This window comes from Ursus arctos, unplaced genomic scaffold (genome assembly GCF_023065955.2).
Source record: "Ursus arctos isolate Adak ecotype North America unplaced genomic scaffold, UrsArc2.0 scaffold_2, whole genome shotgun sequence".
Taxonomy (NCBI): domain Eukaryota; kingdom Metazoa; phylum Chordata; class Mammalia; order Carnivora; family Ursidae; genus Ursus; species Ursus arctos.
Window position 1 is genome coordinate 15,371,335 of NW_026622874.1, and position 17,273 is coordinate 15,388,607.

The 17,273-nt window shown below is 36.8% G+C and overlaps 1 protein-coding gene across 10 annotated transcripts in view; it reads left to right on the top strand.

The window, feature by feature from the left end:
* The window catches only part of RABGAP1L (RAB GTPase activating protein 1 like), a 722,910-nt gene that overhangs the window by 413,801 nt on the left and 291,836 nt on the right, over positions 1 to 17,273 (top strand). For all 10 annotated transcript variants that reach the window (XR_007191366.2, XM_057315476.1, XM_044387902.3 and 7 more), the window contains one exon: positions 15,121 to 15,234. Coding sequence is in view for 9 of the 10 variants with exons in the window: in XM_057315476.1 (XP_057171459.1) it covers positions 15,121 to 15,234 (114 nt within the window). In the remaining variant the exon portion in view is untranslated. The remainder of the gene's footprint in view (positions 1 to 15,120; positions 15,235 to 17,273) is intronic.

Below are 17,273 nucleotides of genomic sequence, written 5' to 3' on the forward strand. Positions count from 1 at the left end.
AAAGAAATGGTATCTAAAGAAATGGTTTTCCCAGCACTGTGATATTAGTAAACTGGGTAAGGCTACCAGATTTAGCAGACAGTAATACAGGATGCTCACTTCAATCTGAATTTCAGAGAAACAAAAACTAATTCTTTAATATAAGTAAGTGTTTCCCATACAGTATTAAATCCCATGCAGTTTACCTCGGCATCCTACATTTATTTTATCTGGGAACCCTAAAGTTGGGGCAAACACGGTAGCTTTTAACTCTTGTGGAATTATAAAATTATGAGACAATAAAGCTCACACTATAGCTGAGAGCATTGAATTGAGTACATCTTCTTTATAGGACGCTGATTCTTGTAGTACCTGCCCTACTTAAATCATTCGGTAAGATGCAAACAAAAAGCTGAGAAATTAAGAATTCTTTTACTCATGAAATATTGTTGAGCCCGCCCCCTTCCTTCTTTTTACCCCCCCCCCCCCAACTTTGCAGACATTTCGTTGATTCTCCCGAAATTCTCTCTCAGAATGGTGCATCTTTGTTGTTTAAAGAGTCAAAATCAGGCACTACTCCCTTCCTCTCCCTGTGACTCCAAATTGGCTACATTTGTGGCAGGTTCTCTGGGTCATGCTGTCCTCTTCATGTTTCAGGTCTGTGTATTTTACCACTGCAGTCTTGAACATAATCACAACCATAGTCAGCAAGTAATACTAATTTGGAGGAGTGCTATTTTCAGTGGCTATTTAGATCATTGCAGCACTGCACTCCATAAAGCATTTTAGCCTTTGCTAGGTGGAAGGTAGATTTAAGCAAAATGTGTGCTTCTGTTCATCATGATAAATCTGTGTGAAGGCTTCTTTGATTCTTCTTTCCTATAAATTGGGAAGTTAGGGGCGCCAGGGTGTGGCTCAGTCAATTAAGTGTCCAACTCTTGGTTTCGGCTCAGGTCACGATCTTAGGGTTGTAGGATCGAGCTCTGCGTCAGGCTCCCTGTTTGATGCAGAGTCCACTTGGGATTCTCTGCCTCTCCCTCTCCATCTGCCCCTCCCCCGCTCTCTCTCTCTCAAATAAAAAAATAAAAATAAAACCAAAAAAAAATTGGGAAGTTAGCATTATGAACTAAAATGTGCTAACTTGCTCCAAAGTTACCTTTAAGTAACCCCTGGAAGAGCAGGGTTTTGAACAATGAGACCATCTGTTTCTTGTGGGTTAAAACGTTAACGGTGCATTGGCTATGGCAGTAGATAACGTTCTGTCTTAGGATGGTTTTTATAACCTCTCTCCCCAAGGAGCCAGCTCAGAGCATTTCACAGGGCAGATGTGAGTGCCCAAGAAAGGAAACCTAGTTTCCATTTGTGGCTCAGTGTGGGACTTGACCCACCTTCCACTTACATAGCAACAACATGAGCTCATTCTTTATTCTCTTGTCTTTCTGCCTTGGTTTACCATTTTCTCCTTTCATAAAATCATTTATGCAACGATTATCTGTTCAGCCCCTACTATGTATGGGGTCCTAAATGTGTTACTATATGGCACCATGTCTAGTGGCCTGGAGCTTAAAATAGGTACAGTATATCTTACCCCCAAAGCAGTACGTAATAGGTTTTGTATAAGTTTATACACCTTGGTGTTATTAGGCCATAAGGGAAGACGGCATTATTTTCACTTGGGATCATTAGGAAAGCACCATGGAAGAAGTCTATATGAGCCTTTGTAAATGGACAGGATTTCAGCAGGAGAACATGTGGGAAATAGGGCCATCCAAGGCAGAGGAAATTGCACAAAGGCATTGAAGCTTGAAAGAACAGTGCAATTTTGTGGAATGGGATGTGATTCAGATGGAATGGAATAAAGTGGTTTTTTGTTTTGTTTTGTTTTTTTTATTTTGAGGATAGTGGGTGGAACCACATTGTAGACGGATTTGAATGCTACACAGGAGCAAATCAGTGCTTTAGGTAGGTTAACCTAAAAGTACTGTATAGGGTAAAGTAGAGAAAATCTTCCCGTGATGACTTAGAGACCACTGTCATAGTCTAAGCATAAGGTGATAATATCCTGAGTCGTGGTGGTGGTGCCAGAAAAGGACACATGACCTAACTGACCTAAACAACGCTTGGTTTGTCTAAGGAATACTATTACTTATTTTCATATTGTGACTAGTTGTCGATCATGCCTCATTACTTTGCAACATAGGAACTGGTACATGTATATAACTTGGTATCAACCACTTAAAGCTTTGGAAAAATGAGAGAGCTTTTCTTTGAAGAACCAGGTCTAAATAAAGAAGCCGTGCCAGACAAACACCTGGGAAGAACCCTCCTTTCAGGCCCCATGACTATTGAACCAAGTCAAAGCACAAATGGCAACTTAATAAATGAGAGATAAGTGGAGTTACTTCCATAATTTCTTAATGCTTAAGCAGTTACATTTTCTTTTTCTTTTTTAGAAATTTAGACCTTAAAAATCCTCTTAGTAACTTGGGTCTATTAGCAAGAAGAGTATGTAAAAATCCATAGCCCTGTTAGCATTTAAATCAGAAGCAAATATGGATATTGATTAAAGGGGCGGGGGTAGTGCTTCAGCCTTGAGAAAGACCACAACCATGAATGGTTTGTATGTCTGTATGCTTCTCATGTCATTGTTATAGAATCTAAATAGCTAGCAGTCTAGAAGATAGAAAAAAGTCCTCATTTCATGTGTATCTTATAATCTTATGAAGTAGAAGACATTACTCTCTTAATTTATAACTTATAAAAGGTCCTCAAATAAAAGAGGAGGATCTGTGTCTTCCTTTGATTTAATATGGTATTAAGAACCTAGTAAGGAACCTGAACCTGTTAAATACGATAATCCCGGGGTGCAACGAATAGGAAAGAATTTCCTGATTCTTGCCTAACCATGATCTCAGTCTACTACTCCAAGCTATTTTACTGAGAGTTAATGTGTAAACTCTGAAGGTTACTGTAGATTTCTAAAACATCATATTTAATGTACTTTGCCTCTGGTAAGGTTTTGAACACATTAATTATGTGATTCATCTCTTGTCATTTTTTAAGTAAAAGGACTGATTTTGAAATAATGCAACATTTGAATGTATCTGTATCTTTTATCGCTTTTCATATAAAATGAGGTGAAGCTCAGTGAGAAAACCCCAAACAGATTTTTTATGATGATTTTTGAAATTCCAATAGTGGTAGAATTACTAATTTCTTTTTTAAGATGGAGGTCCATTTGTTTTTTTCTGTAGTAAGATCTGTAATTATTTCCACCTGTCATCTTTGGCGTTGGGAGTATGGACATTTTGGTATACATTTTGCTTTGAAGGTTTGGCTTGTAAGTCCATGAGTACTTGTTATCATCTTTGATTTGGGGCAGATTATTTCCTTTTGCTACTGCATCTTACTAGATGAGGTTACAAGAGAATTTAGAACTCAAAATAGAAATTATAAAACTTGAGTCTCTCCACCATGGAGAGTATACACTTACCATGCCTGCTTCCCTTATTCTGATTTATTTAGGACCCATTTACTAAGCACCTACTAAAGTCTCCAGTACCAGGGAAACAAAGATAAATAACAACTGATTGTGGTCTACCTAGAGGTGCCAAGTGGGGATATTCAGGCATGGGTACCAGTTAATTAATACAACTGAATGGAAAACCAAAGGACCAATTGTTTAAGGGAGGAAAAGGGAAAAGACAATTTTCAGAATAAACTCTTTGGATATCAGCTTAGACGTAGACTTTCTCTCCGTTGAGACTGAGAATGTAAAAGGACACCTGATTATATGGGAAATTCTGATTTGAGTTTTTGACTTGTCAAGTTTTAGATGTAAAATGATAGGTCTACTATCTACTGTTAGACCAGTAGTTCCAAGATAACAATTTGTAGACTTTTGCTTGTGGCTGTGTAGGGATTTGTTAAAAATACAACCTGCCTGGAAGTAGTACTATAGGGATTTTGGTAACTTAAATCTAGGTAAGATCTGGAGATGTGGGTTCCAAAATTGCTTCTCAGATGATTCTGATAATTGGTAAGGTTTGGCATCTACTTTAGTAAAGTGCAGGGAGAGAGAAGACGGATGGTAGTTGAAGTCACAGGAATGGATATGATTTCCTAGGAAGAGCATGGAGGGTGAGCGAGAACAGGCTAAGGATGTAACACCATCAGATAAGGAGTGCACAGACAAGCAATCAACAAAGAAACTAAAAAGGAATATACTGTGTTGAGTTGGAATATATAGTTACCTAGATCCCCTAAATCTTAGAATAGTAATGCTCATTTCTGAATCAATATAGAGGGGGAAAAAGTGTAGAGTAAAAATCTCTAGGTTTCTACTTATGACTTATTCCAGAAAGGATTATTCAAGCTTCAAATGTGCCTTATTGCAAAAAAAAAAAAAAACACATTTTTTCCTATTTTCAGAAAAATCTGGAGAAACAGAAATTGACCCTCTTGAATGGGGAATATTGAACAAAGTAGATTATCAGAAAAGAAAGTTACAATATTAATTAGAATTTGTCAAACAAAAAAAATGCCTTATAGTACACTTACTAGATGGAATTAGAATATTTAATTCATTGAAATAACCTTTATAATTGAGAACTAGAACTATTATAGTCTCTCAGGAACAAATCTTCCTGTTCTTAGCCCTGTTTCTTTTGTTATTGTTTTGGGGATCAGTGCATCTTCTACTCTTAGGTGAGTAAAAACCTGGGTTAATGGAAATGCGCTGTTATAAAAAGGAACAAAATGGTAATTATATAACCTGACTTGATGTAAAAATTAATTGCCTTTTTCAAAATCCGTATCCCAGCCTGAGGAACTTTATTGATCTTAAAAGGATTTTTTAAATAGATACATTATTGACATTTACTTAGGGATGTAGTTATCGTTCTCTTACACTCTCCTGTTAGGTTTCCTTTATGTAAGGAATTCCTTTATGTTAGGTGACCCTTTATGTAAGTGAATTATAGGATCACTTCAGTAGTTGTCTGTTCCCCTTTTAATTTAGTGGTCTTCACTAATCACATTTGGATTTTTGCGAAGCTCAGTGAACAAGTGGTCAAATGGCCAAGGGCAGAGGGAGAGGGAGACAGAGAGAGAATCTCAAGCAGGCTCCACACCCAGTATGGAGCCCCATGCAGGTCTCAGTCTCATGAACCTCAGATCATGGCCTAAACCAAAATCAAGAGTTGGATGCTTAACAAACTGAGCCACCCACCCAGGTGCTCCTACATTAAAGGTGATTTTTTAAAAAGTCATCTGAATTAACACAGTATTGGGGGACTATTTTATTATGAATAATATTTTGTCATAGAGGAAATGATAGGCAATGATAAATATCTTTGAATAAATAAAATTTATTGATGAGAATACCACTGTGAGATTTTCAAAATTATTGATGCTCAACTTGTTAAAATATAACCAGTTAAAAAGTTAAAGAGGGATCATAGTCCACAAAAGACTGCCATGACTTCTGACACTAGTTGTAAGTTCAGGGTGTTACCAGAATCACTCTGAGGTTCAATAATTCACTAGAGACACTCAAGGAATTGAATGGAGGCTGTTAAACTGATGATGCCAGTGTATTATAGCTAAAGGATACGGATTAAAGCCAGCCAAGGGAAGTTGCACATAGGGCAGAGTCCAGAAAAAATGACAAACATGGAACTTTTTTTGTCTTTTCCCCATAGAGACATCGACAACATAGCTTTCCTGGCATCAGTGTGTAACGATATACATGGAATATTGTCAGCTTCATTTAGGGAAGCTCACTTGGGTTTTGTTGTGTAGAATTTTTATAGGGGCTTATTCATGTACTGCCCACATGACTGACCTCTAATTTTTAGTCTCTTTATAAATAGCACTAATGCTGCATGACCTTAAGCCCCATGATAAATCACATTGTTAGATTGTTGGGTGACCAAAGCCCACATGCAAACAAAAACCTCCTATCAGGCATGGCATTCCAAAGACACAGAGATCACCTCTTAGTAACTAATGATAAAGGCCAGCACTCTTTTTGTGTAAGGTTAATTCTTCACTATACACTAATTCTTTCAGATAGTAAAATCAGATGAGATCAAAATGACATGAGATCACAAAACTGACTACAAAGACCATGAAATGAAATGGCCAGACGAAATGATTCTTTGTGATCCATACGACTGTTAAAACATCTTCATTCAAGATTACCTTTCCATATTCTAGATGCCACTCAACTTACCCCTGTATAAATTCCCTTCTATAGACAATTAGAGTCATATCTCCTGGGCATGCCAGGAGTAGTTTCCTGCTTTGGAACCTCTGCTCATGCCACCTTGTTGTAGTATACATTTGACTTTTGAACAAAATGGGTTTGAACTGTGTGGGTCCATTTATGCACCGATTTTATCTGATACAGTACAGTACTGTAAGTATATTTTTTCTTCCTTATGATTTTTTAACATTTTCTTTCCTCATATGTATAACATATAAAATATGTGTTGGTCAACTATTTATGTTTTGGTAAGACTTCCAGTCAATAGTAGGCCATTAGTAGTTAAGTTTGGGGGGAATCAAAAGTTATATGTGGATTTCTGCATGGGGAGTTTGTGCCCCTAATCCCGAGAATGTTCAAGGATCAACTATATTCTCTTGAGATCTTTCCATTTTGTTGAACCCATCCTGTCTATGGTACCCAACCCAGTCCTCATCTTCTGAGAAAGCCCCTTTCACCAATCAACCCTTCTACAGTCACTTTCTTTGCCGAATTCCCGTAGCTAACTTTGCCCACATCATTTATTTGGCTATTAGCTTATGTTTCCTTCCAGTAATATTTGTACCTGTACCTTGTCTTAACAAGATCTGAACCTCTTGCAATTTAGGGATATTTTGGCCTGTATCCTTTTTTTTTTTTTTTTTGATCCTGTAAATCCTGGTACAATATCTTGCACATGACAAGTGTTAGATAGATATTTGAGTGGTAAACTTTCATATAGACATGTGCAACCAGGAGGGTATTATTCAAATATATGGATTAAAACATCTTATAAAATGATCTAAATTATACTTACACATTTATAAATATAAAATTTATAAATCTAAATTATACTTATAAATTTCTGAGGTAAGCATGTTAATCCAGAAAAATATTGGAATAATTTTTGGCAATTCATTGAAGACATCTGCAAACAAAGGTCAGTAAAACACTGGAAAGTGTCTGGAGAAGTATTGCCATTCTACTCCCACCCCAGGGCTTTTGCACATGTTTTCCCCTTTGCCTCTAATGCCCTTTCTCTAAATAGTTGAGCACTCAGAAAGGCAAAACCACCCTACGTGAAATATCAGCCTTCTCCTCACTCACTGCCTATGAACCTTATTTTTTTTTCATTGCTGATAACAGTTATATCTTCTGCACCTAAAATAGTGCCTGATTCTTAGTAGGTACTGAGAACTAAATACTTGTTGTATACATAAATGAATTTATACTATGCAACAGGTAGAAAGCTTAATATTTTATGTATGTTCAATTTTTATGTCATTTGAAGAAGATGTAAATGAGGGGCACCTGGGTCACTCAGTCGGTTAAGCGTCTGCCTTTGGCTCAGGTCATGATCCCAGGGTCCTGGGGTCAGCCACTCATCAGGCTCCCTGGTCAGCGGGGAATCTGCTTGACCCTTTTTTCCCCTCCCCCGCTAGTGTTCTCTCACTGTCTCTCTCAAATAAATAAATAAATAAATAAATAAATAAATAAATAAAATCTTAGGGAAAAAAAAGAGGATGTAATTGAGCTCAAAGAGTTTCAAAGAGAAGCATTTAAAGTAATTAAAGGAGGGAACTTCATCAAGATAAAAAGCTTCTGCACAGCCAAGGAAACAGTCAAAAAAACTAATAGGCAGCCCACAGAATGAGAGAATATATTTGCAAATGATGCTACAGATAAAAGACTGGTATCCAAGATCTACAAAGAACTTCTCAAACTCAATACGCGAGAAACAAATAAATCATAAAATGGGCAGAAGATATGAACAGACACTTTCCCAATGATGACATACAAATGGCTAACAGACACATGAAAAAATGTTCAACATCATAAGCCATCAGGGAAATTCAAATCAAAACCACACTGAGATACCACCTTACGCCAGTTAGAATGGCAAAAATTGACAAGGCAAGAAACAACAATTGCTTGAGAGGATGCGGAGAAAGGGGATCCCTCCTACATTGTTGGTGGGAATGCAAGTTGGTACAGCCACTCTGGAAAACAGTGTGGAGGTCCCTTAAAAAGTTAAAAATTGAGCTACCCTATGATCCAGCCATTGCACTACTGGGTATTTACCCCAAAGATACAGACGTAGTGAAGAGAAGGGCCATATGCACCCCAATGTTCATAGCAGCATTGTCCACAATAGCTAAATCGTGGAAGGAACCGAGATGCCCTTCAACAGATGACTGGATTAAGAAGTTGTGGTCCATATATACAATGGAATATTACTCAGCTATCAGAAAGAACGAGTTCTCAACATTTGCTGCAACATGGATGGCACTGGAGGAGATAATGCTAAGTGAAATAAGTCAAGCAGAGAAAGACAATTATCATGTGATTTCTCTCATCTATGGAACATAAGAACTAGGAAGATTGGTAGGAGAAGAAAGGGATAAAGAAAGGGGGGGTAATCAGAAGGGGGAATGAAGCATGAGAGACTATGGACTCTGAGAAACAAACTGAGGGCTTCAGAGGGGAGGGGGTGGTGGAATGGGATAGACTGGTGATGGGTAGTAAGGAGGGCACGTATTGCATGGTGCACTGGGTGTTATACGCAACTGATGAATCATCGAACTTTACATCAGAAACCAGGGATGTACTGTATGGTGACTAACATAATATAGTAAAAAAACATTAAAATAAAAAAAAGTAATTAAAGGAGTGGTAGGATGTTTTCTAAAATTGTTAAAAGTTACTCAGCCAGTAAAAACAATAGCTAGGTATGTACATGGTGAAACTTAATATAGTTATAAAATGTAAAGATTAGGTGAAAATAGGCATTTTTATCAAATGCTAGTTATTAGAGGTGTTCTTTAGTTTTGTGGAAAAGTAAAAGAATGTTATTTTTATACAATGGGAGTAAATATGGAGCTCTTAAATTTTTTATTTCAAAGGGTTTAAAGGATTATTTTGATAAAAATCATAATTTTTAAAAATAATACAAAGTTAGAAATGCATCTAACTTTGGAAAGGATCACCATGGAGTTCAGTTCTTGTGCTTCATTCCAACAGAAGTTGCAGAGTTTATCATTGCTCATTGAATGAGCTTCCAAGACTGTCAAGTGCCTCAGTTGAGCCTTTATTTTGGGACAATGAATGCCTAGCAACCCTGGAATGAGGACATATCCATATATGGCCATAGATGCATTTGGTGGGTGTATTTGGAATCTAAAAGTAACCCCAGGTATTTGTCATAGAGAGTCATCTCTGCTCCGGCCTAAATTTCATAGGATCTCTGGGAAATCCAGGCTGTGCCCATAGGCTGCAATGCTTCTTAGCCTTCCAGTCCCAAAAGAATGCTTTATTCTGTTCGTAGTTCCCATTCCAGTCCTGGCACTTCCTTCAAGATCAAGGTATCTATCATAAATATTGACTGGTCTTAGAGATAACACTTCTTCCCATCCTCTTCCTTCCTCTCCCTTTAGTTCTTATTGTTGCTTCTCTCCCTGAAGAGATTTCTTTCTAGTTGAAGCCAGAATGTGGCTTATATTTTTGATCTTTGTCAGGCTTTGATTCTGAGACATTTGGCAGCATGTGTGTTCAATGCCTGGGGAACAGGTTGCTTACAATATGATTTAGTTAACGTTTATTTCTTTGCTTCCGTATTATCCCACTTATGCTAAGGCTCCCCACCCCCCCGCGCCACCTGCATATTCAAGGAATGAAGACTGGCAATGCTCCATTCTTTTTGTGTTACTGTTTCTAGCTCACGATTTCAATAGCATGTTTGAAACTAGAATGCACTTTCATATTTTCTCCTTTTATCTCTGCCTCTTTGGATTTTTGGCAAGCATCAAGGCAAATAAATCAGACCCACCACTGCAAACCCATCTGCTTTCAGGAACATGTAAGCCGATCAGTTTGTGATGTTTTACCGTAGATCTAGCTCCAACATAGAACTAAAGGAGGATCCCTGTGAAGTAAGAATAGAAGGCACGTTCTAAGGTCAAGTGTTTTTTAAGCTCTGAATCATTTATCTGCTGACTGTGAGTAGGTGTGGTCTGCATTGGCATTTTTAATAACACTAAGAAATTGTCATGGTATTTATAAAGTTGAAATAATTCTGTGGTAGATGAAAAGTGAAAATGCAGTTATACTTTGGATTTGACGATAGGGATTACTAAGGAAAGATGCTGTCATAGTTGTAAAAATGTAGCAAATTAAGGTATAGTCAAGGTGTTCATTTATTGACATCACTTTTACATTTCATCTGGTGCTAAGGTCACATGTGAAAACAATCATCTGCAGTAGAATGCCTTTCCAGTTGTTGACAGCCCAGGAATTGTTTTATAAAAAAAATAATAGGCTATGGTCATCCAAACCTGTCTCCCTAATACTTGTTGACACTTGAATGCTGTATTCATTTTTTTCTCACAACAAACAAGTAAGTGATGATTCTCTTGGAATAGGAATTAAGAGGATTGCAGACATTTCAGGGCATATATTTAATTTTAGAAGAACAGCTCATATAATACTCTTGATAGCAGGCTGTAAATTGAATCCACTTAAAATGATAAAAAGTTAATCGAGCTACTTATCATACCTCTTAGAGTTGGTTTTAAATTGATTTTCAACAAGCCAAATTATATCCTCTGTTGGAGCATGGATTTTATCACACTAGAGATGATGTCTTTTTTTAAAATAAAGTCTTGTAACTTAGCAGTTTGGAAATTAAAGAAAATCCTTCAAAGGTAAACTAAATAGAAATTTAGTTTTTATGTGGTGGTAGTGTCATGGGTGTGGGGTGGGGAGGAGGCAGATAAAACTCAACTTTTAAGATTTTCTTCCAGACCTCCCACAGTTACTCTCTGTTTCTGGTCAGAGTCAGCTTTTGCTTGTGGCCCAACCCTACTGCTCCTTAGACAGGATAGATGTTATGAAGGACGTTGCCTGCCAGTTACATACTTGGTGTTGATGGTCCAGAAGGAAGGCATGTGAGACAGTGGCATTTGTACTCTCCATAACCATGACTTCAACCCTTCTCTGATTCTCAGAAGCTGAATTCTGAAGTAGAGATGGACATGGTAGCTACTCTGGCAAATTTAGCTTCTACCATACCCTGTCCTTTCCATCCTCCTCCTGGGTTTCGTCTGTCTTTATTTCATGGGTATATGCAAAGCTGGGCCAGAATGTATCAGTTGATAAAAACATTGCTTTATGCAAATAATTATTCACTTTTGCTTTTATTCATAGATTAGTAGAAATAAGGATAATACAGGACACATAAGATACATGACAGGAAATTCAGAATGGGGTATGTATGTGTTAAAATGTCATCATGCTGAAAGCTTTATTTATAATGTTCATGATATCCAAAGAAAAACAGTGGTTTGTTTCATTATTTAAAGTGTACACATACAGGGGGGGCCTGGGTAGCTCAGTCGTTAAGCGTCTGCCTTCGGCTCAGGGCGTGATCCCGGCGTTCTGGGATTGAGCCCCGCATCAGGCTCCTCCGCTGGAAGCCTGCTTCTTCCTCTCCCACCCCCCCCTCCCGCTTGTGTTCCCTCTCTCACTGGCTCGCTCTCCCCCTCTGTCAAATAAATAAATAAAATCTTTAAAAAAAAAAATGAAGTCTACACATACAGAAAAATGTCTAAAATACATTTTCACCAAAACATTTAAACAGTTGAATGTGATTCTTAAGGAAAAGGAATAAGAATTGACAATTACTATTTTTATTTGTTTCCTTAATGAATACTCAGTTTATACTAGGCAGTGTGCTAGTAAGTAAGCACTTGGCATGCATTATTTTATTCTAAATTATATAAGTTTTATATTATCATCCCGTTTTACAGATGAGGAAACTGAAGTTTAGTGAGATTAAATAATTGGTTTGGGATCCTATACATATTAAGTAAGAGTAGCCAGAGATAGACCCAATGACTTTGGCTCCAATTCCACTAATCCGCCATACTGGAGTGAAGATCGGAATGGGAGATGCATCTACTGGGGAGTAAATTGCAGGTCAAGTTGTGAACCTCTCTGGATGTTGGTCAAGTAGCTGCCCATGAAGGAGTGACTTCTTTCCTCTCCCCATTCTGATGATAACTGTTAGGATTTAAAGAGACTCTGCTTATGGGAACCTTCCAGGAAAATGACCTCACACCTGTTTTGGTTATGCTATAAAATGTTTCTAGCCATGTTCGTTTTTTTTTATTTTTCCCCAAGGGTTTTCACATGAAACCTTTTAACTACAGATATTTAGATGGTGAAATATTTGGCCTCTTTTTTGTCCTTCTTTGTTCATTTTATTTCTTATAAAAATTCACAACTATAATTGGAATAAGTCTAAACAGAAAATTAATATTGAAGAGAAAAATCATCATTTTATCTTCCTTTTATAGAGCATTAGCTTTGATTCAAGTATTTGTTGAAAGAGTCAGTGAATTTGGGACTAATCTCCCAAATCTCAGGTCTGGATTCCTGAAATACATACTGTTCTTACTCTCAGCAGTGTGGGTAACTGGGAGATGTTAGCTTTAGCTTTGAAAACATGATTATTTTCTCTAGTCTAGTACACAGTTTTGTTCATATTAGCCTATTTGTGAGATTCTAGCATACCTCCTGACCTTCAGTTATGTGAAAGGGATCAGTGCACACTATAACAAAACATTTTATTTAGTTTATAAAGTGAAGTTCCAGAAATTGTTTCCTTAGTCAACTGGGAGCAATGTGTTGGGAGAAAACTCTAGAAACACACATGTGTAGAAAGCATTTAAAAGTAATCTTAGGAAGGGAAGGTTCATTAATGTCAGGAAAAGTTGATGATTTTTATTTTCATTTGATCTTTTGACCATTTATTCTTAGGAACAAATAAAGAAGATTCAAGTATGCTTAAAAAAAATTACTCAGTGTTATGCTAAGTTACTTTCTAGAAATTTTTGATCAATTTCCCTTTCTCTGAATCAGACTGTTGGTACCATTTAAACACAGTGTGATGCCAAATGAGTAGGCAGTTTCTAGGGAATATAGTCCAATGATTCTCTCCCTTAGCATCTTGAAAAGTGTTAAAAGAGTTATCCTGTGAACCACTCAGCACATGTTTACCCCTGAAATAGTTCAGCAGTGGCAGTAGTAACATTTTCATTGGTCATCTTTTCAAATAGCTTATAAGTGGGAGCTATTACTGTGTGGAAAGAGAATCTTTCTATCAGGGAAAACCTGGACAGTGAAAACTTTCTTCAACCTGGTACCAGCTCCCCTATTTAAGGATCTCCTACTTAGACTCCATACCAGACCATAGCTCTTTATACATTACCTTTATATTCACCTTGTTCTGTGCTCCCACCTCCCCTCAAAATTGTCTTTATCCTTAGAACTTGCATTTGCCTTTATAAATATAAGCTTTCTACGTATACATGTATTTCTATGTACTTAAGGTATAATAATTTTTGTAAGTTTCATTTTTTATTCAGCTATAGCATTGCATTCCTCTAAGCCATCAGAATTTCCTCTGGACTGATTTGCAATGTGTTTGATGTTTGCTAGCAAATTTGGAACATTTCAGTTTGTGTCCTTTCTCCACATGGTATAAGATCTAATTACCACTCAGCATGAAATAGCAGCTGAAATGAAAAAGGCAGCAAGAGAAGGCCCTGGCTTAACTTAGAGCTAATCAACGACTTCCTTCTTACATACTTCTCAGCTGCAGAGAAAAAGGGAGCTAGCACTCATTAAAGTAACTCATGTATTAAACATCTTTTGCCTTCCTTGATTTTAACTGAAATGGGGGATTTGTTTAAATCTTTTTGGAAGCAAGACATTAAACGACACTTTTAATTTGCACTAGTAGTCACCGATGCTTCCTTAAACTGTGCAAAATATTTTCATCATCAGGGTTTCTAAAAGTAGTCCCATCCTATTTTCTTGACATTTAAACAGATAAAACAAACAACATTTATGGGAATCAAATAAAATCAAATGAATGCTTAATCACTGTTTATAAAGCTTAGAATTCTACTCAATTTTGAGCTTTTGGATCCTGAATTTGTCTTAAAAAGAACCTCTAGATTTATTTTTAAAGCCTGTGTCATCGTAATATAGTAGTTTGGGGGCTTTTTATTTTCTGAAGTGAATGAGTTAGGTAATTAACCTACCAGGGGAAACGATTGATATCTTTACTTTTTAAATTACCGTGGTCTGAGTTTTCGCTTATCAGATAATCAAAAATTTAAGAAGTTAGATAATATGTGGTGTTGGGCAGGTATGGAAAAACATCTACTCTACCAGTGTTTGGAGTATGTATTGTAACAACACCTCTGGAGGGAAAGTACCTTCTTCAAAAATGGAAATGTATATACTCTTTGACCTAGCAATTCCACCTCTAGGAACCTGTTCTTAAACACGTATGTATAAAAATGTTCCTAGTGATATTATTCGTAATATAAATAGAGAAATACAGAAAAGTTATTAATAGGAGAATATTAAACAAATCATGGTATGTCCACATCCAGATACCTCGTTCTTTTTAATAGCTACTGTTAAAGAGAATGAAATACACTTGCATGTATTGATTAGGAATGTTCTATAAGTTATCCTATTACATGAAAGGAGCAGATAGTTTTCTTCTATTTGTGCTTCAAAAAGCAGAGGATAGCGATGTGTTTATACAACTTCTCTCCCTCACCTCCCCCTCACATAAGCATGCATTCACACATCTATAGAGAGATGGATTTTAAGGATACAAAAGAAACTGTTGATAGCATTTATATCTGGTGAATGGGACTATGGGTCTGGAATGAAAGGCAGGTATTTTTGGTGGGGGGAGTATACTTTTTTGTGCTGTTTGAGAATTTTTTTTTTTTTTTAGCATGTGTATGTATTATTTTTCAATTAAAAAGAAATTTTAAATTAATGACCAGGTGTATTTTTTTTTTCTTTTTTAGGACTCAGCCCAGGAGAGTGTTATCACTCGAGATATTCATCGTACATTTCCTGCACATGATTACTTTAAAGATACTGGAGGAGATGGCCAGGAATCACTCTACAAGATCTGCAAGGTAGGGCTCTCCACCTCATTTTTTCTAATTTATTTTACAGGGACATATTTTAGGAACCCATCGTAAAAGACTTTTAGATTTTTTTCTGTCTTCATTTCTTATCTATACTGTGCCCTGTTGATGCTGGACAGCCAAAATTCCTTGCCAAGAGAGTTCTTGGCTTTGCATGAGAAAGAATTCAAGAACAACGTGTTTAGAGAAAGGGACAAAGATTTATTAAGTCTAGAAGTAAGAAAGGTATTTCACAAAGTAGAGATCTCTCATCCTGGATGAGGAAGAGGACCCTCTTTGCCTCTAATGAACGGTTTTAAGTTTTTAAAATGAGTTAATGGTATAAGGAGGGGCTTACTCTTTAACTTTGGGTCTATCATTTACATTGGATGCTTAGTTTTTCCATTAGGGTTGTGAAACTACCTACACTTAGGTCAGCTTATCTCCTGAGTCTCCCTTCCCTCCTGCCTTAGTGATCTCTGCTCAGTATTGAGTCCTGAAGGTAACTTCTCGGCTGCATGTTCCAGGGGTCCTCGTTTTAGGGAGGGGGCGCAGTATGGTCTCACCTTGGCTCTACTGCTAAGGAGAAAGGAACAAAAAGTTCTCTCAGGTTACTGTAGTAAAGGCTCAGAGGAGTCCTGATGACTGTCCTGAGAAGATAATGTGGCAGTTGGCTCAATTTTTGGATAGTACATAAGGGTAAGAAAACAATGTGGGGGTGCCTGGGTGGCTCAGTAAGTTAAGTGTCTGCCTTCAGCTCAGGTCATGATCCCAGGGTGCTGGGATCGAGCCCCACTTCTGGCTCCTTGCTCAGCGGGGAGCCTGCTTCTCCCTCTGCCTCTGCCTGCCGCTCCCCCTGCTTGTGTGCTCACTTTCTCTCTCTCTCTGACAAAGAAATAAAATTAAAAAAAAATTTTTTTTTAAAGAAAACAATGTGGTTTTTAAATACTAGCAAGTTCTCTGATATTATTGGTATACTCTAACTTAAGTCACATGAGACATCTTCATGCAGTTTTTATGTCCCATTTTAAAATCTTTTCCCTCATTATTAATAAGCCTGGAAGAAAACTTTTTCCTGATTTTTAGTAAATATGTGCTATGTGGATATAAAAGATTCTGTTTTTCTTAATGGAGACTAGTCATCAGATTATTAATTTTTCAAGGCTATATCAGAAATGCAAAATGACTTTTTAAATCATTACCTATAGTTAACTCATATTGTCAATGCTAATTGAGGCCAAAAGCTAAAAATTACAACGTCCTTTAAACAGAGTTTTGCTGTTTATCTTTAAATTTAAGATGCCTTATGAAATGTGGTAGGTAACTCAGCATCGTCCTCACCCCACATTACAGTAGAGATTATTACTGAAGATGAACTACACAAAAATCTTGTAATAATATGGAAAAAAGCAAATACCATGGCTAATTTGTAAGTTATGTAATCAGTTCTTGAATCACCAAATTTATCCTTTTATTGAGTTGCAAAATTTGCCAGTAGGTATTCAGAAGTACATATCAGTATCATTTTATATTCACTGATTTTTTAATATTATAAAAGTACTTCCCTGCTTGTGCTAACCAAGTAGGACTGATGCTTCATTCTACAAATGGCATAGCTTTCATTAAAATCCTTCTTGCATGTTTGTGGTTTAGCCCTCTGCCCACTCCTATTTTATCTTGTCTTTCTTTTCTTTTCTTTTCTTTTCTTTTCTTTTCTTTTCTTTTCTTTTCTTTCCTTTTTTTCCTTCTATCTTGATGTAGCTGTTTGCAGGATTTTAAACACTGATCAGAAATCTTTTTATATGGGTGTATCATTCAGAGCTAGAAATGCGCAAATAACTTAAAATGTAAGAGTGTACTGACTGCTGGAAAGTAATACATCATCTAGTTTTTAAAAATGCCAGAAACCATTGAATACCACTACAAATGTATAACATATTCATTATATGAGTATAAAAGGCAAAAGTAATTATTAAAAATTTTTTCTACCAATTTTGAAGTTCTGTAAGCTAATTAGCTTCTGTGTTGTGTAGGAACGATGTCAAAAT